At 37.8% G+C, this 26,928-nt stretch overlaps 1 protein-coding gene across 3 annotated transcripts; it reads right to left on the bottom strand.

Moving 5' to 3' along the window:
* Positions 1-3,976: 3,976 nt before the first annotated feature.
* LOC149001907 (signal peptide peptidase) lies at positions 3,977-25,985 on the bottom strand. Of its 3 annotated transcripts, XM_089136221.1 has the most exons (13): positions 25,875-25,985; positions 25,557-25,604; positions 25,395-25,463; positions 23,744-23,859; positions 23,344-23,495; positions 23,121-23,206; positions 12,680-12,807; positions 12,334-12,384; positions 8,868-8,954; positions 8,673-8,742; positions 6,421-6,557; positions 6,104-6,181; positions 3,977-4,365 (listed from the first exon to the last, which is right to left on the bottom strand). In XM_089136221.1, the coding sequence occupies exons 3-13, from the start codon at positions 25,432-25,434 to the stop codon at positions 4,321-4,323; spliced, it is 990 nt and encodes a 329-aa protein (XP_088992347.1). In that variant the 5' UTR covers positions 25,435-25,463; positions 25,557-25,604; positions 25,875-25,985; the 3' UTR covers positions 3,977-4,320. The 3 variants fall into 3 exon arrangements, with proteins under 3 accessions (XP_088992347.1, XP_088992344.1, XP_088992346.1); XM_089136218.1 differs by having other exon boundaries at positions 25,395-25,604; XM_089136220.1 differs by lacking the exon at positions 25,875-25,985 and adding an exon at positions 25,739-25,851 and having other exon boundaries at positions 25,395-25,604.
* Between the last annotated feature and the right edge of the window lie 943 nt (positions 25,986-26,928).

Raw genomic sequence — 26,928 nt, 5'->3', positions numbered from 1 at the left:
TTAAGAGATTGACAAGGGAATCATTGCCAAAATATTATTTTTCTCTAGGATTAATGCTATCCAGAAGTATTTTCTTCTAGGTTCAAACAATTATTTTTTTACATTAGATTTATTAGTGTCACGATCATGATCAAGGTCAACCAAGGCTAGGATCAGTGATAGAATCAAGACCAACCCATCCCATCCCAACTTAGTCCAATTAAAGACAACCAGGTTCGGTATGGAATTGGCTTGGCCTGTAAGGAGGGTTCAAGGTCAGATATAAGAATTATAGGCCCTAAATTAGGGTCAGGATGGGAGTAGATTTAGCTATTAACTTTCAGGACTAGGATTGTGTTGTGTAAAACCTCATCCAGCCCATCCTTATTGCAGTCCTAATAGTGTAGAATGTCAACTGCATGCAGGAGAAAGAAGTCGTATTCTTTGGTAGTGAAAAATCATATTCAATTCTTACCCCAACCCAAACAAACAAACAAGACAAAAAAAAATCATAGTCAATCTATACTTATATTATTGAAGTAAAATTTTTACAAATATAATTATCTATAAATCATATGAATCCACCCCAAAAATGTGAGATATTATTTGAACACAATCGGATACGAATATGTTAATATCACGAATACGATTATTTGAACACATAATCAGATACAAATATGATATTACATATGCCATTAGCTGAGTCCGACCGATTTACACCTTAGGTGCCAGCATACAAAATTTGAAATAAGAATGAAATTTTATTGAACTCTTTACCTTATGTTTCAACATGGCCTTTCAATTGCTTGATTGTTACCAATTCGCCTCTTACATTGATTGACAAAAAAAAAAAAAAAGTAGTTTTAAGTTGAGAAAAATCAGTACATGGATGTGCTAATGCAGTTGGAAAGTTTCCCTACGTGGAAAAGAGAATTCCATGTATGTTTTGAATTCCATCCATTTCCTTACCAGTGGATGACGAAGTGTCCAACGCAGAATCCAAGAGTTAAAATTTACAGACTATAAAAAATGTTTTCTAGGTTCCTAGATTCTCCTTCCTCTTTCCCAAACAAGGAGTACTCTTAAGAGTCTTCACGTGTTAATCGCGCAGATTTCTAGATCAGACATTCACATTGTCACATTTTCATGTTAACGGGTTAGGCAATGGACAATTTAGGGGTGCAAGTTTGGCCCTGGCGGCCCTACCCGCCCTGAGCCCGAATAGGGCTTGGGCTAAAGATTTTGGCCCTAAGGGCGGGTTAGGGCCAAAATATTCTGGCCCTAGCGGGTTCTGGGATTACTCTCTGGCCCGCCCAGCCCATCCCGACCCGTCCCTGATTTTGGCCCCGACCTGCCGCCCGATCTTGCCCCGATTTTGGTCCCGATCTTGCCCCGATCTTGGCCCTGATCTTGGCACTAATTTTGTCCCCGATCCGGACCCTAATCTTGGCCCTGATATTAGCCCTAATCCTGGCCCTGATTTGAGTCTAAAGACTCTGGACCCTCCACTCACATGGAGAGGAATTAATTGTAATACATATGGGTGGATACTTGACACATGTCAAATTTTAGAAATATGATCATGTTTTGTAGAAAATTAATAAAAATAAATTATAACGTCATTACCAATGTAACAAGCATCTATTTGATTTTGGCCCTAATCCTAACCCTAATTTGATCTTAATACTAACATTGATATGAGTCTTGATTTTGACATTTAGTCACTTTGATCATATTAGACTATAAATTCACTTTTTATATTATTTTTAAAGTAATTTTTATTTTTCCAACAAAGTCATTTTTAGTTCAATAAAATATTGATTTTGTTTTTTGACTAAGGCGAGATAATATATTATAAATAATAAAAACTATTACATAAAGAATTAAATATCTAACAAATCTATACCCCAACTTCTCATCATGAATATTTAACAAATCTACTGTGATATTTCAAAAAAATTTATTAAAAACATATAGCTTTGTTTGTAACTAAAACATCATTTTCTTTAACTATGAAAAAAATACTTTTTTTTTTGTTGAATACTAAAATTATCGTCGATTTACTTGTTAACAAGGTTTTGAATATGAATTTTTTTGTATTGAATAAATATATCAATTTATTGAACAATTGTGAATGAAAATATATCTACCTATGGCTTAAGTTCTTGACTTTGAAGATAAAATTTTCATTTATCAGATTCCTTTTGAATTTTGAATCTCTGATGTTTCTAAGTTTACAAAAAGAGTTTGTGTGACATTCTCTATAATTGACTTGACTTTCAAATATGCCTAAATTTAATTACAATTCTTCTCTCTACTTATTCTATTTCATGAATAATTTTAACTCTTTGCTACTGGAGAAAAACCAAAAGAAAAAACAGAATAAAAGGAAGAGAGAGAGAGAGAGAGAGAGAGAGAGAGAAACTTGGGGAAAAGACAAATTGAAAATTTGGAATGAAGTTTGACCATTGTCTTAGAAGCATGGTTCATTGTGTCAGCGACATATTGCCGACACAAGGCGATATGTCGCCATGTCACTGGGGGCGACACGACTCCCCCCAGCGACACGATACCAAATATCGGCGACATATCGCCCTGTGTCGGTGATATGTCGCCGACAAGTCGATATATTGCTGATTTTTTTCGGCGATATATCGCTACATTCACCATATATAACAACATTTCGTTTGTTTTTCGCCAATTTTTCGTTTGCTTTTTGTCAAAGTGACATAGGACCCCCATATCCGTCGGCAACAATATGTGAAGCATGAGTCATACTCAACATAATTGTATAATGAATTGTAAACTTTAGTACATCTCTTTACTACTTGTGTATTTGTGTTCTCTTTGCATATTTACATTAGTTTATATGAATTTTCCAAACTTCCAGTTTTGCCCGCATATAGCTGGACATGTGTCAATTATAAACTTTAGGTTACAGGTGATGTTTTAGGTCAAAATAACACTCCCAATGTGTTTATTGGCCTCCAATTAGGTTACACATCAAATTTCATGTCAAAATGACCTAAAATACCCTTTGAAACAGGGTCCGATTTTTCATCGAACCCTTGCCAAAAGTCGAGCGACTTTTGGCGACATGTCGCCCGTGTCGCCAGGGTCCGACACGGCGACAAGAGTCGACATGTCAAACCTTGTTTAGAAGTTAATTGAGAATTGAGATAAATCTTTTTTTTTTTCCCTTCGAGCTTACATATAATAACCATAATTTTCATCCAATAGCAAATTAGAAAACCCTAGAAATTTGGATTTCTCTATTTCTCTAAAATCTAAATGGGTATAAATAGTTAAATACATATTGAATATAACTTTTGGATTATTTGTTGACATCTTTACTATTTTATTTTCCAAAACTGAGTTTGGAATTTAAGAATTTAATTACTTTAATATGTATTTTAATTACTACCTGTCTTACATTTGATATTTACGACCAAAGATATGGCCAATTAAAGCTAGGGACAAGGCCAATTAGGGCCTAGGCCATGGCCAATCAGGGCTAGGGACAGGGCCCCAATCAAGGCCAACCCATCCCGACCCGACCCAATTAGGGCAAGAATGGGATTGGCTTGGCTCTTTAGGGCTTAGGGCTAGGACTCAAAGTATACCATATAGGGCTGGGCTTGGGATTGCAGAAGCCCAGCCCAGGCCCAGTTGCAGCCCTAATTGGACATGACCGAGACATGTCACTCCCAATTTTGGAAATTTTCCTTTATCCTTTCTAATTTTTTAAAACTCCTTCTATAATTCTCTTCAATCTAAAAAATATCTAACGCTAGGTCCCTCAAATTTTTTGAAAATTTCCATTCCCTCCCCCCACAAAATTCAACACTCTTTGCGTTTTTTTTTTTTTTTATTTATAGTAAAACAAAACTTGATATTAATTAAGATAGCAAATACATAATGTTTGACCTTCTAAAGTTTAAAGAAGACTGAAATGCCAAATACAAAAGCCATTGGTGGAGTATGGTGTCACAAAAACCATTAAGGTTTTCATGTGTTAAACATTAGAAATTGGGCCTTAAAAATAAATGTGTTTAACAATGAAGATAATGGATAGAAAATTCATTATGTTTTTGTGTGAAATATTGGTATTTAGCCCCTCCCCATGTTAATCCAAGTTCCACTCGTCTATGGCAAAACAAAAATAGCAGATTGTAAGTATGAAAGGAGCCTGAATTAAACAGCAAGATCTCTTACAATTGAATTCTAAACAGGTACCATAAGTTAGTTATGTGGCTGAGCTAAAAGGGCTAGGCCTCATTGTAAACCAACACGTTCTCTGTTCCATTACAAAAAAACCTCTGCACCCAAGGGGCACTTCCCCTATTCCTCCTTTTTGCTTGTCTTCGACTCGTCAAACTCCAATAGCTATATAAAAGATAACAAAAACATTAGAATAGAAACTCAGAGCAATGTCAGCGAACCAAATTTTAATCAAGTCTCTCATTAAGGAACATTGCACCAGAAGCAGTACCATGAACAATACCCCCCCCCACCAGTATGAACTAAAAATGTGTCACTAGTATTTCTTACAGTAACAACTGCATTACAGTCCTAACAAAAATTACCAAGCACAGAAAATCAATTTGAAAATTCATCAAGTTGAACCAATTTTACCCAGATAACGTAAAATGAATACCGCACTACTTTCTGATTATAAAGTATCACAAAATCTCGTTGACATTAATCATCTAATTTATGATATAATGGAGAAAAAAAAGAGCTACCCTTCCACTTCATGGAAAATAAAGAGGAATTTTTTGGGCTGAATGCGACCCAAACTTGAACCAGGCCACATTGCAAAGGTCCAGGAAGCCATTTTCCCTCTTTTGATCTGCTGTTGCTAGATTTACAGGTCAAGCTACACTTTTTCGAAGTTGACCTTCGAACATTTATACAAGTATATGATGCATCGATCTGAATAAAAGGCCAAGGATTCTACTCAAAAATAGTGATTTTCAACTAGGGTCCAAAGTGAAACTCACATTTACACAAATCATCTGAGGGTCACTATGTTCAAAAGGCCTGAGTTAGGCTGGACATCAAGTTTCAATCCCAAATGACCCCCAATACCCCTTGAGATGAAGCCTCAAGTTGATGAAAAAATTTCCACCCACTTGGCACAATCTCGCCAAGATCTTGAGCAATTGAGGTGCAATCTTCTCCTTTGTCCACAAACCCACAAAAATTATTAAGGGAAGACAGTTGAATCATTAAAGTGAGAGCAGGAAACAGGAGGGAGAACGAACAGTGAAAAAAGCCAAAAGAATGGAGAGATGTAGGGACAGAAGAAGAAAGTATTTCAGCACTGCAGAGTGGTGGTTCAAACCTAGAAGAGAGAAAGGAGGGTGAAGAATAGAGGAAAAGGGAGGAAGGGGGGAATCAAAAATATTATCAACCTAACAGATGCATGCCTCTGCTACACCTCACAGCACACCAAAGCTGCAGCAAAGCAAGCACCTTTGTTAAGTTAATACGACGGCTGAGGTAGGGAGAGAACCCTGAACCTAGCATGATGACATCGATTACAAATAAAAGAATGAGGAAATAGAATAATCCTCATGAAGACTAAGGGAACTCCAACAACAACAACAACAATCAATGGAAAAAAAATAAAATAGAAATAGAAATGGAAACAATGAGACAAAATAGCAGGAAACAAAGATTAAGGGGGCAAGAAAAGTGAAGAAAGAGAAAGAAGGGGAATTAACTAGAATTACAAGGGAAAGAAAATGGGGTTAAGTTTTCCCAAACAGTAAATTCTAAGAAAACCGAGGCAGTTGAGGAGGGGAAAAGATGGGCTTTTGTCTGTGTGTCTTGGGTTTTTTGGTCTAGACACCTAGCATAATGCACCTGAACAGTGGGGGGGGGGGGGGGGGTTAATGTCAACAACTAATAATAATGAAAGAAGACCAACATTTTCTGTTGAATAAACTTGGAGGATGCTCCGGCGTCAAAGTCTATTGGAGGTCTCAACTCTTGTCGCACACTATTCTTTCTCTGATCAAAACCATTCCTTTGCATAGAAAACAAGTATAAAACATATTGCTAGGAAAGCAGGGGCCAAGAAAAGGAGGGGGGGGGGGGGGACAGGTGTAGGACTAACCGGTTTGACTTCTCCATTCCACATGCAGTGGACAGCAACAGATCCAATAACAGCTGGTACAATATACAGAAGTGCAGGCTGAAAGTGCAAAAGTTGTTTGATAATTTAGAATTTTGAAGAAAATTAACTAAAGCAGTCACCTAAATTGGAAAATATTTGAGACTGTAGACCCTATTGCTTTGGTTTATGAGTACCAGGGATTATTACAATTTCAACCATTGTACTCAGAGAAGGCTGAAGAGCAGCACATTTTCCCAAGTGAAAATTTTAAACACATCCAAGGATTTAAAGGTCAAAATTATACACATATAACTAACCTGCGCAGCTTGAAACCAGTTCATCACAACAATTGTTAGGACCAAACCAAGTGCATATCCAAAAAATGCACTTCGGAAATAACGATTCTCCTTCCCTCTTGACACATCAAACCGCAATGCCAATGCAACAAAAATTCCTTCATAGAGATTAAAAAGATAAACCAGTAAGTGCATATTACAATGAAACGAAAAACCCTGGAGCTGGGGTGGGGTGTGGGAACTAGGAAACAAAACAGAACAAGATAAATGACAAAATTAAACATAACTTTTAATGCCTTATACATATGCGATTCCACATCAGTATGATTATATCACAGAATTATGAAATCAATCAATTCAACTCACAAAGATGAGTGCATACAATTTCATATCCCTTGCTTGCACATCAGCCATGCAGATTAGCTTATCATACATTCCTAAATCTGCCTCATGGCAGCTTTCAGAAATATTTTGCGCCATAATAACCAGATCACGTTGATTTATATGGTAAGTTCCAGCTCAAAAGCATTTAGCGTTGGAAGGATAAACAAGTCAACTCAGGTGAGATTTGGATAGCTGAGACAGAAAAGGTTGAATACATGGTAAACAATATTATTTAGTTTGACTTTGAAACTAGACAAAGAACACATGGTCTTCTATCTACTTTTTCAGGTTCATCAGCTGTATGAACCACATGCTGATTTGATGGTTAAAAATTAATCCACGAGTAGATTGTAAGCCTATTGCAGAGCTGAGCCACCTAACCTGATGAAGTACCCCGAAGAGTTTAGGTCAGATGTCCAGTACAGCGTCAAGTTCCTCACAATGAACATAGGCACAAGGAAGAAAGGGATCCGAAGTGATAAATAATGCTATAGCTATATCAGTGATCTATGGTAAGTTTGTAAAAGAGTTTACTGCTCCCACAAATAGCCTCAACACACTGCAGTTTATTCTTTCTATGTTTCTTTCATTCTTTATTTAAGTTGGGCAGTAACAAGGCAGCCTATAATGCGGAGTCAATGTAAAGGTTAGTTTATAAGACCCAATGTAAGTCCAAGTCTAAAACCTTAAATGAGTCCAAGTTTAAGTCCTAATTCCACTAACACTCTTATTGTAAGGCTATAAATACCCACCCAACCTCCTTCTGCTCCTCTCTTCCAATCGGTGGAACAGACAACCTTTGACTATTCCATGAAATTCTCCCATCTTTGCAGCAATTATCTGAGTTCTCTTTGCTGTTCTGAGTTAGAATAATGTTTCAGCTTTGGTAAGGTCTCTTCAAGGTATGGCAAAAAGGTTTTTTGGCAAAGTCAAGCTGAGCCCTTTTGGTTGAGGATCCAGCATACACAGACACTCCAGCACATCCACACCATCATACAAGGCTCCCCCATCCAGGTATCTAGCAGCCAGCAACCCCATCCCCCCCTCCTCTCTTTCCCCTCTGATTTCTACTTGAATCCCCAGACACAATTTGACCATTTCTTGACCTAGAAACCAAGAAACTGCAAACCACCCACAAGATCCTTTCAAACTTCAACCATGTAATCCCCACAGAGCCCCTTTACCTTTGATCCAAACCTAACTCAAATTTGTCAGTAAGATTCTTGATTTGAAACCCTGAAATCAGGATTTAACATATTTCAAGATTTAACCATTAGAGTTCACCAAACTTGGACAAATAACCTCGGCATTAAACCATTGGTTTGATCCAACTTTCAGCCAAAACTGAGCCAAGTGCCTTAAAATCCGTCTCCTTTCTCCAAACCATGCCCTGCCAAGAATTAAACCATTTCAACTGAAACCTAACCTAATCTCAACTAGATCTAACCTAAACTGCTCCCACCTAACAGTTCCACAATAATTGTCTGAATCATACACCTTTGAGAGTCTGTATTGCAAAAGTTAAACCATAGACCCCAACTGAAATTACCCTAAATTGAAGCTGATTCTTGAGTAGATCTTCGAAGACTGGTCGTCTGGTCCTTGACCCATAGAGATGTCATCAGTTTAATCACACTCCTAGCTCAGTATAAATTAACCACTAGTCCAACAACTAAACGACTAGCATATGTATTTACATAATCGCCAACCACATTTAGTGGTTTTTGTTGTTATTATATTCACTTACTCAATACACAAATTGCCTCTTGATAATTAGAAAATATTTGTTAATCCAAACGTATGGTCAATTATAACAGGACCCTTCAAAGATACAAGTTTTGCTCAGAAAAGGACACAATTAATCCTCTTCAAACACTTCGAAAGCTTACCGGGAATAACAATGTCACCAAGTCCAAGCATGGAAAATGGTCGTGCTGAATCTGCTGTTGGGAATAAAAGCTGCAGCAAAGGGACATGAATTTTTCTGTCAGCAAACGCAAACATTCTTCCTCAGATGATTCAGTAGTACTTCAGGCACAAATTGGGCTGCCATATGCAAGAACCAAGTGATTTGAAAAACTAACCTTTATAGGAGCATCAAAAGATTTTGCAACACTAACCATCACCGGCGTAAAGAAGACCCAGAAAATATCATAAACAAAAAGACCGGCCTACAATTGCCCCAAAAAGAGTAAGAAAGATGAAGCAACTATCAATTATAAAGACTCAAATTTAGATTTCTTTTTGGAAATGGTGCAATTTTCTTCTGGAAAAGGAAAGAAAGAAAGAATATAGGCAACAGAAATTAAACAAGACAAGCCACAGAGGATGCAAGGGAAGCCATACCAAAGGAGATATTCTGGTTGTATGTTCTCACCCTATTGGCATTTCTAACAGTCTCTGTACTTACTAAGTCAGCTATTAATGTCTTAAATTTCCATCTCCACAGGCTAGCCTAATGCCGCAATTGAAAATGATTTCATGATCATAGTTGACTGGCTTCTTGCGTCAGAAGGTGGGCAGTGGACGCTCCATCATCAGCGAAAAGGAAACATATTCTTGGCTAGCAAGCAGACTAATCCTTACCTAAGGGACTGGAATCCACCAAATTCCATGGAAGATGGGTCTGTTAAGGATAGATGTGATTCCTATGCAAGAGATTGTCCTATGGTAATATCACTTATGTCTCATTATACACTTCAGTAAGGAAATTCCACAGTTTTAATTGAAATATGTAGTGTACTGCTCCCAACTGATGGGGCTACATATAAATAGCCTTACACATAAAGTCCTCTTGGAATTAAGCCTTACAAACCACCAGCAACTGTAACTTAAACTTACCACATAATTTGGACACCTGAACCCTCCAATTGTGGGGCTATTAGCCTATTACAAGACTTAAAAGATTGCAAGTAAAAGACTGGCGATTCTTGAGGCGGTAAAGATCGGTACCAAGAGGGGGCCCTTCCGCTGGCGATTCTTGAGGTGGAAAGGCCCTGGCAGTCCCCCGCCTCTGTCTCTCTGTCTCTCTGCCTCTTCCTCTTCCTTTTTCTCTTTCTCCTTTCTCCTCTTCATTTCTCTGAAAGTTCTCTCTATTGCCAGAAGCCTCTGCAGCTCTGCCTTTCTTTTCCCTCTTTCTTGTCGATGCAAGATCTGGATATTTCTCCTTTGAATCTGGAAGTTCCAATGTGCAGGAAAGTTTGATTGCTGCAAGTTACTAGACTCCAGAGATGGTAGTGAACACTGAAAGCTTCCTCTCCTTCTCCCAGCAACACCTTCGGGATTTTCACTTTTCTCAAAAAGTTTTCGCACAGTAGCAGGGGTTCTTCTCTCAGAATCTCTGTTGAAGTCACCACCACCGTAGCTACCGAGACTTCGACTTTTGCATCCATCACAGCCTCTGCATTGCTTCCGGTTGCCACCATCAAAGCCTCTGCAATTTCCTACGCCCAAGCCCCTACTGCAGCATCGTCTGGCCAAAGATCTGACGAAGGAAAAGCCACCGCTGCCGAAACGCCAGCCCCTTCAATCTTCTCAGGAAGCCAGTGTCGTCTAGCCAAAGATCTGAAAAAGGAAAAGCCCCCACTGATGCTCCCTTGGTCTACCGGTGTCGACAGCAACGACCTACCATTGCTGATTGCTCTAGCAAATACTGATAGGTCACAAATTGAAATCGATACGACCACTCTGCTTCCCACCGCTGCCTTCAGTGTCTCTGGCCGGGATTCCCACTGCTTTTGTTGTCACCACTGCCCTAACACCCCTGATGCCTCCCTCCCCCCGATGTCTTCTCTCCTCTTGTCCCCCCCCCCCACTCGATCGCTACTCCGCCAGAGTGAATCGCTTCAACCCTCCTCTCTCCCATCCCTCCTCCCCTTCTCACCCATCCATTCCCTCCCTTGTGGCCTCCCACTTCTTTTCTCTTTCAAGCCCATTACCCCTCTTAATCCCAATCCTCTCTCCACTTTCCTGCATCTTCCCCTAACGGGCCTGGCCCATTCCGCTAGCCCAGGCTCTTGTGCTTCACCCTTTTGTTTGCTTTCGGCCTAGCCCTCATTTTATCCCAATCCCTCATCCACCCTGTTTTCCCTGCCATTCGGGCCCTCTTTCCTCCGGCCCCTTCCCCACTTCTCTCACCTGTCCTTTCCGGCTATTCCACTTTCATCTGTTCCCCCTTCTGGCCAAATGGTGTCATTCCTAACCCTTTTCAGACCCCAATAGTGAGGGTTGTTGTCGAATCTACCACTTCAATTAAGGTTAACACCTTATCGTCAAAGTCTTCATCGTTGATTTATGTTGCCGCATTTTCAGAAGAGGAAAAGCTTTAATTTGGCACACCTCTCAATGTCTAGTTTGCTCACCATAGCTCTCTTAGGTAGTTGCTAAATTTGTTGCCCATTTGGCTGCTCATTTGTCAAGCCCTGTGGCTGTCATTGCTCGGGCTTTGCCTGTTTGCTATTGTACTATAATTATCTTTAGTAATGAATTTATTTATTCATCCCAAAAAAAAAAAAAAGTAAAAGACTGTAACATAGGAACCAAGACTTATAAGAGTTTCCGGGCATCAAGCCAAGGGTCTTCATCTGGGCAACTGATTGTTGGGCGTCAGATCCAAAAGACCTAACCTGGTGCTGGATCTGCATCAGATTTAGATCAAATGAATGATTTGATTGTTTTTCATGCTAAATTATGAACAAAATAGACTATTTTAGACTCTTAGTACTTCATTGCAATTAGGACCTATGATCCAAAGTCAACCTAGTCTTTGAACTTAGTTTTTTACAAAATCTGATAGTGTTCTTATGACCAAAAGGCCCAAAATAGACTGTACACGGAGTTTCAGACCCAAATTAGATCAAATACCCACAAGATGAACAAAAGAGTTCCTAGAAAAAACATTACCCCAACTATGTTTTCTTTGGACCACCAAAATTTTCTTCTGGGTTTGGGTTCTCAAACCATGCCATTGATTGGCATGACTAGGAGTGCCTAACAACGTAAAACACTAAATCAGCATAGTGTAGCACAGTGTCTCATTAATAAGGGTTGTAGGCCTGCCCTATTGTGACAGCAATAGCTTTTTACTCTAATCTGCGTAAAAGTTAATTCATAATAAAAGCTGGCACTAGTGTTGTCATTGCAACAACTTCCATGCACTGCTATGATCTTCACTATCAATAAAACATTTAACAAGCATTGCATGGTTCACCAAAAATCTTTAATGCCCAAAGTAAATGCTTCTATGGCAATAGCTAACTGCTGTATATACTTGTTCTCCTTATTGAAAATAAATACCTTCTTATTCTCCACAACAAATCTTTTTTGGTTAAAGTAACCTTCATGATCAGCAAAGATAACTCTTTTTCCCATATCTTTTTTTTTTTTTTTTTGGGATGGGGGGGGGGGGGAGTGGGTTTAGAGATCAGCAAAGACACCATAATTGGAACATATTGTCTAGGCAAGCATAGTTCCCAAAAAAATAGTATTCAATCATAGCAACAAAGTAACTTCATGCCTGGGTCAACAAAACATGTGGAATCCAATTCATACCAAGAGAATACCACCAGTTTTGAATGATCCAAGAGAGAGCATTTCAATTCCCTGCAATTCAAATTTGTAAACATTCATCAAATAGCGACCCTCAAAAGTGCTCCATTAGATATAAAAAGCAAAGCACATCCAACCAATAAAACACTATGCCAAGAACTTGATGCTTCAGAAGTCCCAGGAACATCAAACATTAAAACTGCCATCTAATCTAAATCATAAAATGTGGCAAATTAAAAAATAGATGATATCTTCAAGCAAGCCCACCATTCCCTATATATCCAAGCCTCCAATACAAATGTACATGTCACTGACAATTTAGTTATACTTTCAGGGGACAGGATCAAACCTGAATGCAGAATGCTAGACCCAATACGTTGTTGGCCAACCAATGCTTCTGTTTTGCATACCACGCACAGAAAAAAGTTCCTGGAATTGCAGCAACAATCTGAGACCTTGTGAACTCAACCTCCACAGCTGTATAAAAAGGCATAAAGATAAACATCATTCTGCAAGACGGGGGACAATAGGATGTCAAGTGATCAATGCACTCAGGAAAAAGAGAGAATCCATTAGCTTAGCACAGAAGATGGAACCAAAACTTGAAAAATATCTGATTAGTTTTTCAGGCCTTAGTTGTAACAACTTATACAGAACCCACTAGAGATGACAAGTAAAGAACTTCTAGGAAGGAAATATGATGCCCACAACATTTACTAGTCAAAGGAAACTCATATGGGGTAAAGATGTATCTTAATCAGTTTCTCATGATAACCAACTAGCTATATTATACTTTTCCAATTTCAGCACTTCCAAACTGGAGCATGGCCAAGCCTAAGGAAGACAACCCACCTCACCCGCACCCAAGAAAAAAAAGGAGCCTTTAAGGAACACGTAAAGATAAACGCATTAAAACTGCTGCTGGGTTACACAGACACGGGAGAATTTTGAAAGACAAAAAACAGAAATTCGGTCTACACAGCCATGCAAAACTTAGTTAAATATATCGATACATTAGATGACTTATCTCTGTTCATGCAATACAAGTTGGTATCCTAATTAGTCTTCATCTTGATGGTTGGTGGCATTGAAAAAAGATCAGTCAAAACCCAAGTTTCGGCCTAGCGAAATACCAAAATTTTCAGGTTTCGACAGAAATTTTGGTGGAAACCTAGTATTTTTTTTCTAAATTTTGACCCTAGGTTTTGGGCCTTATATGACCCTTCATTTCATTTGATTTCTTACCTTCTGCCTATTTGAAGCATAATAAACACAATGGAACTAGTATTTTGCCCAAAAAGACCACTCAAAAATTATCATTCAAGTATACTAACAAATGATTGGTTCCGACAAACACAAATTGTATTGCATACATGTATAGAATTATCAGTATACATGAATTGTTTGATAGAATGGTTATATATACAAGAAGTCAACAAAATACAATGACCAACTAGATCAAGTGATGTTGTCTTACATGAATTAAGTTCAAGCCCATATATCATGTATACATATGTATTTTGAAATACAAAAAATAGTTTTTAAGATCAAAAACTTAAAAAAATGGTTGCAATAATCAATATATAAGGTTAACAACATACAATCATAGATCAATAGTCCTAGACCAAATCTAGATTAATTTCAAAGCAATACAAGATTATTTAAGGCTTGAAGAAAACAAAAATGAAAAATGAAAGTTTGGAACTGTTGGGTATGGCCCATGCTTCACATTGTATTGCCGACGAGTTTCCTAGTAGTTTGGGCTTAGGCCCATGAATAGCTGTAGTGGCTTAAAAGGTGTTTGAAGGCACAAAAAAGGCACCCAAAAAAAAAACAAGAAGAAGAGAAAAAGAGGTATTTGAAGGCAAAAGTAGCTGTAGGAATTATTAGGTGAAATGGAACAAGAATTAACAAAAACCATCGAAAAACAAATTTTAGTGTCAAAACTTGCAAAATTTCGGTTGGAACATGAGAAATGGTCAAAACTTCCGAAATTTCGGTCGAAACTTTCAACTTTAGGGAAATTCTTGGAGTTTCGTTTTGTTTTCAAATTGTGCAGATATTTCAGTCAAAATTACCGAAATTTTTTATGCGGTTGGTGGAATGCACGACCTTTAAGGAATAAATTAATCTCTGTTCAGGTTGGCAGATCTGTCTAGTACATTTCATACGGAAGAAAATGCAGACCAAATAACACAGAATTATAATACCACCCCCCCAGCTCCAAGATGAGGGTACCATTTAATCTGAGAAGGTATTAGCTCACCAATGTTAAATGGAAACAAAACCATAAGCTCATGTGGCACATCAGACAAGATGAAAGAATATCCATAGGGCCTATCTGCCATTCTTGAACCATCTTTTGACAAATGATTTTGGTGTGCCACCTTCAGGACAATATCTACATAACCATCCCAAATCATCCCAACCAATGGATAACACAAGAAGCTCAACTCCCCCTGAATCACTCTTCCCTCTAGGACTTGAGTACAATGAGGCAATATTCCCTGAATTGTATAATAGAAACAACCAACTAAATGGACCAAATTCCATATGGAGGGAGCACTCACCAATGTTTATCTTAACCATGACTAACATTCCAAAGTCTGGTCCTGCCAAGTAGCAGTATAGAACAGCCTAAAAAATTGAACAAGTTGCAGTTCAGTCAGACGCAAACAGTTAACTAGTCCTTCCCAGTGGCTTTCGGAGATTTGGTATAAAGATTATGGGTGGCTTGTACTTGTCTTGAGTAATTAAAGGTTCTTGAATGGTGGCTAACAAAGGCCTCTAAGCACAAAAAATTAATGCTTAACAAACAAAACATTTACATGGTTAAGGTTTGGTGCATTGATCCTCTCCAATGTAGATGGGGCTATGAAAAGTTTTCAGCCTCACAGCTCATTGCTAGTCCAAAAAATTCTGTTGGTTGTTGCGGTGGTCTACTGAAATTTGTGAAATCTACAATAATTTTTCACATATATTTATCTCTGTGGCTACAAGTGTGGTGGTAATATCAATTTTGGGAACCGTTCAGATTTGATCAAAAACGTCCCAGTTTCTTATTCATGGTAGGTAATCTCGCTTTTCCAGCCCAGCAAGACAAGACCTGGTTTTTATCCCAACTTGACCGAGATCTCGGTCAAGTCGAGATTTTAGTTTTACCAAAAATCTCCATCAAACTCAAGGCTTTTTGACTCCCTCCCCCTCAAGTCAAGATGAGATTCCAGTCTCGTCTCGACTCTCTCTCTCTCCTCTCACCTTCTATCTCGACAGCACACTTGAAGGGTGATTTTGGCCAGATTTTTCACCTGAATCTCATTGAATCTTCACCTACAACCATAGTGGAAGATCTCGTGAAACCTTGCTATTTTGAAATAGCGAATGAGATCGAGATCGATAGGGGAGAGATGGAAAGTCTCGAGCGAGATGCCGAGATATGGCCCATTTTGGTTGAACCACATGGTTCAGGGCCTTTTAAGTGGCCTTACCTTGAATCTCTCTCACCTCTCTTTCACCAAGATCACCAAAAAACTTCGTTTTGCCTGAATTTGTTGGGGATTTAGCTAGATTTGAACTAGAGACCTTCTTTAGCACATCTACAGCATCAAATTACCATCATTCAAGCCTATTTCAACTAGATCTTCAATTTGAATTTTTTAAAATAGCTAAAAGCGTAAATATATGTTGATCTACTAGCTTCAATCTATACTTTCATGGAAACAAATTTAATTTTCTACTAATAATTTATTTTTGAATTTTCTTATTTAAAATATAAAAATATAAGTTCTAAAAATTAAAATTAAAAAATATAAATAAATACTTATGTTATGAATGTAATTTCAACTTATGTTGGACTACATTAAGAGGGCTACAATGCCATGTAGTTATATTTTCATTATCATGCTTGTTGTACTTTTTTAATTATTTCAGATTTAAATAATTAAATAAAATAATTATGAAAAATAATATTTTATTAGAAAAAGATACAATAATATTTTATTAAAAAATATATATATAAATAATGTTTTATTATGTTGTTTATTTTAAAAATGCAAACATGTCTATTTGAACATTGTATATAATTTATTTTAAAACAAAGTGTGTGTTTTGCTATTTTATAAACTGTTTTTACATGTTTTTAATTATCTAAAAACTATTCTAATGATTATTTAGGAACATTCTCATAAGTATTGGAGGCTTGTGTAACTTAAATGGCAACTAGTGGTTATGGCATTGGCAATGGAACCAAGGACATTGTTTGGCAACATGGGGATCTATTGACTGCCGACAATAAAATATCCCGATGCAAGTATTGCCTCAAGACCTTGAATTCTAGTGGTTTAACCAGATTAAAGCAACACTTGGCTGGTGGCTACAAAGATGTTGCCAAGTGTCCCAAGGTTCCTTATGAAGTGCAACAAGCAATTGCACCAACTTCAAAGGGAGGGAGGCAAAAAATGGAAAAGATAGTACAAAAGCAAAGGGAATTTGAGGATACAGTGCTACAGAGACCTTTTGTTGACATTGATGAGTTAGACAACGATGAGGAGAGGAGGCATATGGGTATTGAGTCACAGTCTAAATGGAGACAGATACAAGTTGTAATGGAAGCCAACAAACAGTCCTTACATTTTGAGAATGTAAGGCAATATGAATAGACAAGAGGAGCAGATGGTTCGAGGAGGGGGTCAGGGGCATCCATGCCACCTTGACATAGTTTTCACAAAAGTGGGGGAAGTGAGAGGACTGAAAGGAGGAGGAAGATTGCACTTTACGATGCCACATTTGACCAAGGCCCCTCCCTCTTCAAGCATTAAGACATTCATCAAAGAAGCATCCCATATATGTTTGTTGGAGGTAAAGAAGGCAGTAGGGAGGAGGAAGCTAGGTTGTTGATTAGCAAATTCAACTCAACAACAACATTGCAACCAATGTAGCCAAAACACCATACTATCAGGGGATGGTCAATGCAGTTGCTAGGGCAAGTGTAGAGGTTAAAGGCCCAACAGCTTGGGAAGTGATGAATAAATATTTCCCAAAGGTGAAGGAGGTGAAGAAATACATTGGTTCATTAAAGAAACGATGGCTAACATATGGTGTTACTGTCATGGCTAATGGATGGATTGGTCCTATTAGACAGTCCATCATTAATTTCATGGTGAGTTGCAACGGAAAGACAGCCTTCCTGAAGTCAATGGATGCCTCAAATAAAATCAAAGATGCCGACTACCTTTACAAGCTTCTTAGGCAGGTGGTCCTTGAGGTAGGGCCAAGCAACGTTGTCCAAATTGTCACGGATAACGATGCTAACTTCAAGTAAGCTGGTGAAATGTTGATAACGAAGAAAAGCAACAGAATCCACCTCTTTTGGACACCATGTACACACTAGATTGATCTCATGTTAAAGGACTTAGGGAAGAGGAAGTCCATTAGTGTTGTGGTTGAGAGGGTGAGAACTGAGACGGGTCAATAATTTTATTTATACCCATGGTTATGTGCTGAAGATAATGAGGAATCCCTGTAAGGGTGATCTAGTTAGACTTCAATTGACTAGATTTGCCACCAACTATGTGGCTCTGAAAAGCTTCCAAAAGAAAGTGATGGGTCTTCGACACATGTTTGCAAGTGAGGAGTGTCTTAATTGGCGTGGATCTTGCAATCCTGATGCAATATTAGCCCAACAAACCATTGCTTTGAATCTTCTAGAAGCAGCTAAATAGGATAATGGGCATTTTGGAGCCTATGTGTTGTTTTAAGGATGGTGGATTCGGAGAAGAAGCCCACAATGGCCCACATATATGCTGCCTTACTGCAAATGAAGAAGTTGGTTAGAGTTGTTGCCTTTGGCTCCTTCAAATCTTTACGAGAGGATCATTATTGAGAGATGGGAGATGCACTTGGCTGGCGAGTCACTTTAAGTCTTTGTTATTTACTTTAATTTACATTTTACATTGTAATAAACTTATAAATTATAATCAACCAAACAACTAAGTCACTAACCAAATTTTTTATTTTCACAATACAAGCTTACTACCTCAACCCAAAGTACCACTACAAGAATGAACTGAGGCTTAATGTAAGGTTGATGAATGCGGTGCAAGAAGTGGTGGAGAAGCTTTTGCCAGATCCCGTCATACAGAGGACAATTAATGGAGAGGTGAGAACTTACTCAATTTTTTCCTCAGCTTTTTGCATAGTTGTACTGTATATACAGTACAATAATTGAACAGTTGAAGTATAGATCAAGGAGTTCAAAAATGCCTTGAGGAGTATTGCAAAGCCTTCTATGGTTGCAAGTAGGCATAAAACTAATCTTGGTAAGTAGTCCATTACTACAAATGATATTTGATGAGTCCATAAGTGATAAGACTAGAACCTATAAATTATGTAAGTATTAAGTATTAAGATTTAATTGCCTAATGCATTCTTATATTTGGTTATGCAGCTGACTAGTGGGTGCTTATGGAACTAGTTCGCCAAATCTCAAAGACATGGCAATTAAGGTCCTCTCACAAACTTTCTCATCCTCTGGTTGCGAGAGGAACTGAAGCACCTTCTCACTCATTCATAGTAAGGTACAAAACAGATTAGGGAGTAAGAGGCTCGAGGACTTTGCCTTTGTGCATTGTAACATGAGGTTGAGAATATGGCACATACAAAATGACATGAATGATGAAAATCGGGAACCAATCGAGTTGACTATATATTTCACGAGCCCCCCACAAAGGATGAGGAGGATGATGTCATATATTAGTTGGTTATGATCGATGTGGCCTAGTGTTGGATGGGCCAGGAGGGCAGCCAAATCCTACTATTGCTGCTGCCATGGGCCCAAATGCTGTGGATGAGCAGATGTCTTCTGATGAGGGTCAGGCTGTTGTAGTTGCATCAGTAGGACCAAGTGCACCCTTTGTGGAGCCACCTGGTCAACTTGAGACAGCTGAAGTGAGATCTAGTAGGGGAAGTTTAGATGATGGCAATGGTACAATATTAAACCGACATCCGAACCAAAGTGTTAATTCCTTTAATATTCAGACATAGCAACATATCAAAACCACCATAGTTGTTTAGGCGTCGCATAAGCGTCACCTAGGCGTCGCATAAGCGTCACCTAGGCATTTGGGCGCCTTCGAAGCGCCTCAAATCGGGTTTCGCCTTATTTTCAAACAATAAGGCGACCCCGCCTTGGGGTATGAGGCATCGCCTCGGACTCCTTATACCCCAAGGCGTCCGCTTTTTTTTTCTTTTTTAAATCACATGAAAGATGCCAAATCGAAGACATATATTGAATTACTTATTAGATTCCAATTGTAAAGTATCTATTGTTTGAACCTATATGCATATTTATAATGATGCTATATGTGATCAAATGTTAAAATAAAAATTAAAAAAACAAACAAAATCGAAAGAGAATAAGTTCTTGACTCGAATCTCACTCTCACTCTCACTCTCACTCTAATCTCTTTCTTTGTTCCTCTCTTCCATTCCCGCGACAACACTACAGCAAGCAGCAGCCAGCGACAAGCGACTTCTTCTCTTCCTTTCTTTCCACGACTTTTTATTTAGGACCTACTATGCGTGGTTTGTAGTATGTTAGATGACTTGAGATAGGCTAATATTAGTTTTTTCATTATATAAGATATGATAGATTTATAATGAATTAAAGTAAATGAGATGTACACTAAAAATTTTACTTAAAACGCCTCAACCGCCTCAAAAGCACCTCGAAGGGTGCCTCGTCGACTCATCACCTCAACTAGCCTAAACCGCCTCACATTGCCTCATTGCCATGACAACTATGAGAACCACATAAAAATCGATATCTAAGATACTACAGAGATGAGTTAACTTAGGAGTCATATGTGGTCACCGTTCAAAATCAGTTGATGGAGAATGCTAAGTGATACCAAGTTACCAACCAGTAATCTAGTCATCAAGTGATTCAGGTATCAATATTCAAACTTTTGACTTTTATGTGTAGTTGTGTTACTTGTGTACAAATGTACAACTAATGTAGACATGTTACATGTAGTACTCTTAAGTCCTAACCATTGATTTCAATTGAACAAGTGATGATGTGGTTTTATATTTTTATTTATAAGCATAGAGGACAATGATGTTGTGGCAACATGGTGTTTCCGCAGATCCACAAGGCCAAAGGATCATATGCAACTACAGTTGAAGGGCCCTCAATAGAGGAAAACACCAATTCAAGCAACACTTGGCTGGTGGATATTGTGATCCACCCATGTGTCGTGTTGTCCCTACTCCAACAAGGGACTATATGGTAGCCCACCTCATGGAGATAGCGGGGCGACGTGTGGCTACCCGTGTACGTCATGGTTGTGGACTTTGTGGTCATGGTGTTGTTGGAGTTGTTGGTCCTGGTGGTGGAGCTAATGCTGGCGAGCCTGGAGTTGGTGGTGGAGCAGTTGGAGCTGAGGATCTTAATTGAATTCTTTTTTTATCTAATCCCATATGCTAGGTTCCCATTCCATGATTGTCTTGTACTCTTATGAACTTATGACTTGTGGATTATGATTTATGACTTAGAAACTTCTAATGATTGTAAAATTTTGAAGACATTTAAGCTCTTTCATCAAAGTTTGATGTATTTGATAGTTGTCTAACCTTGCATTCCCAAATCCTACAACATTTTCGTTTCACACATAGGGTCAACTTAGACGACATATTTAGGGTTATTTTCTCACAAATTCAAGGCCACCAATGTGTTCAAAAAGCCTTAAATAGGTTAAAAACCAAGTTTCATGTCAATCGGGACCCTAAAACCCACCAAGATGGGCCACCGAGTTTACGCCAGAAAAATTGTTTATCTCAACCAAAATCTTGCCATATCGGTTGAGATCTCAGTTTTTTTAGGTACCGAGATCTCCTACCATGTCTACAACACTCCTAAGGACTCTTGACTACATCTACATCAACAAAACATCAATCATAGCCATTTGAAGGTGTTCTTCAAGCAAGGTGAAATTTTTACCCAAATTTTATTTTTTTTCCAAATATTATGTTCTAGAGTAGGTCTTTGAGTGTGAATTAAACATGCATTTAACATCTTTGCTTGATCTACACTTTCATGGGGGAAAAAATTCTTTGTTAATTTATTTATTGAATTTTTGGATTTAAAATATATGTTTTCTGAGAAATTAAAATATAAAAAAAATGAAAAATACTTCAATTACAAAAGTTTGGCATTTTTATGTGAAGGGGCTACCCTAAGCATTGAACTGGCAGCCAAAACCTTTCACCAATATATTCTAGGATAATCAAAGGTGTAACCCATCATGGGCCAACTTTATACAAATGCACCAAGCAAACCCCAATGTACAAGGATGGAATGAAATCAGAAAAATTAACTATGAACTAGTAAGGAATTTGTAAATTAAATGTTTATTAAGAAAAGAATCAAAGAAGTTTTAGGCAGGCATCTTAATTACTAGGTTAACACAGGATGTGTTTCAACATTCAAGGTCAGCTGGTGTAGCCTCACAACAAGTGAGGCGCTGTGAGGAAAGTAACCAAGATTTGTACAAAAAACCACCTCAAATAGGGAAGGGAAGGATTTCTCGAATTTGATTAGGGCTACGTAGGTCTATGGGTTTTGCAGTTCCGTGGAAAGTATTAAAAATAGATGTTTTAATACTTAATGGGTTGGTTATGGGATCACCAAAGATGAAACACAAATTAGACGAAAAATAAGGTAAAGTTTACTGAGATGTAGGGGTCCGCACTGATTAGACGGGGACTAAACTTGAAAGGAATGTTGCTAAAGTTTGGTAGTTGCCAAACCCAAAGTTCTTGATTTTAGGTTTTGAGGGAGTACAAATATTCAAAAGCCTGGTGTCTTATAGGGTTAGGCTGGGTCAAGGTCAGCTAGGATTTGGATCAGAGTTCACAAGCAGTTTTTCTTTCTTTCTTTCTTTTCTCTTTTACTTTGGGCATGAGCCCAAAGTTTGGGAGAGATCTGATGGATGGATGGGTTCAGATCTGGACTTAAATTTTGAGTTTCTTGGGGACTCCAAAATTTCACAAATTCAATAAAATAAAGAATGGGGAAAGAATGAGGGAGGAGAGATTTTGATCAGCAACTAATCTTGTACTTCAATGGATGAAGTGAAAGATGGTGATGGCAGAGGATAAATCCACAACTAAAAAAGAGTCCAGGACTAGAACCACCAAGAATATCAAATGCCTTGGACTCTAAACACCAAGGATCCCAAGGCTGGACCCCAAAAACTAAACTCAATACAGATCTGGACTTTAAGCACCACGCCAACCTTCCACCAGGGAAACAACCCTCAAGCCAAAGCTGAATCATAAAAACACGTTAATTTGTCTATTCTTCACTGTAAGGGATAACATATAGACACTACCAACCAACTTTGTATTCCTAAAATAAAGAGACTTAATAAATCCTAATTAAAAGGAAATTTGATCCATTTTCCCTCATGCATGGAGGCCTTTAAGACTCTAAACAACACTTAAAACATACTACAAGACTGAAAGAAACACTTGAAATAAATAAATAAATAAATAAATAAATATATATATATATATATATATATATATATAGCCGATAAAATGGGCCCATGACCACATATACATATGGGGCAAAGGCTCAACACCCATTTATATCAAACCCTAGCTTAATTTCAAAGGGAAACTACCTAATCTGGTCCTGGTCCTGCATCATCAACATGACAAAAAAAAATGCAAGCAAAATCAAAAGAGTAAAACTGATAACCTAATAAAGAATAACCATTTTCACGTACAAGGGAAATAAGGAAGATGCCAGACGATGAGGTTCTCATTCCAATTTTTTGGAAGAAACCGCTTAAGTGCTGGTAACAGGGTTGCACTGCATAACAAAGAAGAAAAATGTTATGCAGAAGAAAAAAATATATATTGCATAAATTCAAGAGGAGATTGTTCACAATGACTCATTTCATTCAAGAAAAAAAATTCAGTAACAGGAGTCATCTGGAAAGAACATACGAAAGTGCAACGATCCCAAGAACAAAGAAGTAGCAAGTCAGTACAGCATTAACCAAGTCTTTTGATAGAAACTTGAAAAGCAAGAACAGCGATAAAAGCATTGCACTTCCAATCAAGGGAAAACGCATGGCATGTTCATTAGACATCGTCTCCTGCATATTTCAAGGAAATAAATGTCAGAATAAACCCAAAAAAATCACACTTGCTATATTGTAAATGTAAAATCTACAATAAAAAATCACAATAACTAGATCGTTCAACATGAAATGTTTTACTTATGGAAGGCCGCGTTGAAATGAATGTCAGAAAAACCCATAAAGATCACTGATGCATAATGAATTTAAAATCTATAGTAAAAATTCCCAATCACAAGATTGCACAACATGAAAGATTTACTTACTGAAGGTGGTGTTGGCTTGACTGATCGATAGCAACCCACATAGACAGTCAGACATGCTGTCAAAATAACATTTACATTTGGATCTACCTTCACAACAAGTGGTGCCAAGGATAAACCTGTACGCAAGGCAGACATGTCACAACAGCACATTCTCCAGAATCTCCAGAATAACTGAACAAGTACGTACAATCACATTGAAAGAAAAAATAAATAAATAAAGTTACAGCAACAACTGAATACTTTTATTGCTAAGTTATATGTGACACTATCAACCTCCACCAAATTTTGAGGGCCATCTTTTTATTATAATTCATAGTATCTCAGAAAGGAAATGGTATTGATAATTTTCAAGACTCCCAAGGGGTTCAGGTGCAGAACCACACAGTTGGTTCCACCCAAGTTTATCCACACATTCCATAACAAGAGCAAAGCATAAAAGAAGCTCAATGAAGTTATTCAACAAATCTTTTTTCATACCAATAGTTATTAACCCAATGAATTTTTCGAAGGCAGCTGAAAATTTCTTCTTAAAAGAAATGGCATTAGAAATCTTCTCTTCCAACAGATATAAAGTAACATATTATTTTCAGCTTTTTTTAGTTTTCAGATTTAACCAAAAAGAACTCTGTATGCATTATAAATGTGAAGACCACCTTAGAATAGAGAAATTATGAAACAACTATTTAGCAAATCAATGTGAACTTCTGAAGCACATGGTAGAACAGAAAGGATGACAAATGGCTTATGATTTCCAACCAAAAGAAAGTGTCACGATTTCTAATCAATTAGAGATTTACAAATCAATAAGTATATGCAAGCATTTTCTAAATTAATTTAAATACAAAAATTAACATCCTAAGATATAAAATGCAGGTAGAGTACAAAATTTAGAAGCACCCCTCTCCACATGGTTGATAATTCCAAATTTGGGTCATACTAGTTAACGTCCAAAAGTTAAGTTCCCGGGAACCATATATCTAACTAAAATTCTATGAAGTGAATAAGAGATTTTGAAACTAAACGTCCTAACGGAGGTCCAACTCACATTGTTACAATGGATAAAATTTCAAAGCAAAGATTGTTTAAGGTCCTTTCACATGCCATCTTCAGAGGAAAGCAAATTTTTGAGAACCAATACATCTATCAGAACTTCTGGAAGACAACGGTACCAACAACTAGCAAATACAGGATATTATGCCACCAGATTTCAATTGTGCCATGAAACAATCAGCAAAGAGAAATCAAACGGAAGTCATACTAGGGAGATGGGAACCCATTAAGTTTAACACAGAAACCTATTTGAAAACCTTGAAATAAGTGCAAAACTCGAAAAAGGGGATGACAACAAAATTATTAACACCAAAATTGTTCCCAATAGCAATTTATAAGAAGGTTGTAAGTAGAGAAGCGTGTTAGGTAAGAACAAGGATTCCAAATTGAGAATTTTTTTTCAGTAATGAAAGCAACCTAAAGAAAATAAACGATTGCAAGAAAAGACATTTCCGATGAACGAAGGTTCTTGAAAAAAGATCTATGTTCAATGAAGGATATTCCAATCCACTCTTTATCCTCATCTAAACTCAGCATTCAACACCACCAAACCGGCAAAAAGAATAGAAAACCAACTAAAGTCTCATCTACATCAAAATACCTGCCAGGGCCAGACTCGCGATACGTTCACTGGTCATCATTGTCAGCAACTAGGCAACGCCAGAAGTAGCTATAGTTTATAAACCAATACAGAAAGAATCAATATACACTTCGTCCGATGAATTCGCATGTACAGAAAGAAGCTAAAACGCAGTTAAATAACCAGTCACTTTTCTTCAGGTAAGGATGTTTTTATCCGCGGATCAAAGCACTGCGACAAGAAAATACAATTAATAACAAAGAAGATACGCAAGACGCGAAAATCTACAATTGGATTCACTCAAAAGGCAAATACATCCACGAATATGTTAATAATGGAATAAGCGTGGGATTTGAAGAATGAACCGAATCTCAAAATTTGATCTCTACAGATCGAAAGATTTGTCCAAGTATCAAAACAATGGGAAACAAAACAAAAATTAAGGAAGAAATCAAGGTCTTCTGAATCGTAAGAAAGAACAGACATTAGGGTTTTTCTAACCTTAGATGGGAAGAACGTTACGGGCCGATCTGTCGATGCTATTCTGGGTTTTACAGATCGGTAACGCGTCGTTGCTCCCTTACAGATACGAAGTACATAACCAGTGAAACCGAAAATTAAGAAAATTAATTTATAAATGAATCAATAACAGAAATGGAAATAAATTCAGGGATTATTCCAATAGTTACTGTGGGCCCCACAAATTGGTTACTAACCGTCTGTTCCGCGTCGAGTTCACGTAAGATGAAGCAAATCGTTGAAGTCGACTCCAATCTAACAGTTAATGGATATAGTCATAGACGGATTCCAATCTAACGATCAAAAGATGTAGTCAAAACGCGTTCAAATTACCATAATTTCATTTCACCTGTCCTTTTTTTCTCGCTCTTAGGTGGGTAATTTCATGAAAATACTACAACAAGATTACTCAAAAAGATAAAAAAGGAAACAAGAGAGAGAAATGACTACCACAAACAACTCAATGTGGAAAGTCCACCCACAAATGGAATGAAATGATCCACATGCCCTCTTGAATTATACAAAATGATGCCCAAATCGTCTCCAGTTGAACACTATGTGGGTAAGAGCAACTTTCTTGGATAGAAACACCAGGCAAGCACACAAAGAGAGGTATTATAATGTCTCACCTAGAACTCTAACTAAATATCATGTGTAGGACCAATTTGCGAGATTAAGTCCACCTCAATTGGATGATATAGGTGGATCCTATCGGACTCGATGATGAAATCCTGGAAAACAAGGGTGGGGACCTCAACCAAGTAGCAGTGATTGAGTCAAAAAGAAGGGGGAGGGAGTAACAAGCTTGGGAAGATGGATTGCACATTTCCAAGATATGCACATCACCGCAGCCCACACTTAGGTAATTTGCATTCGTCAACAATAATCGCTAATTTGGGATATGGTACTATGGGAGTTGAAGCCCAAACTCTTCAAATGAAACCTAGTCTACGAGTCCTAGAGACAACACATGCAACAAGAATCGAGTCATTCGGACAAGTGTGAAAGGAGTTATTGGTGGAACAATGGACAATTG

This window comes from Hakea prostrata, chromosome 10 (genome assembly GCF_041222555.1).
Source record: "Hakea prostrata isolate BN-2017 chromosome 10, UWA_Hpros_2, whole genome shotgun sequence".
Lineage (NCBI taxonomy): Eukaryota > Viridiplantae > Streptophyta > Magnoliopsida > Proteales > Proteaceae > Hakea > Hakea prostrata.
The sequence above is the reverse complement of the archived record's forward strand: the minus strand, read 5'-3'. Positions and strand labels throughout refer to the sequence as shown.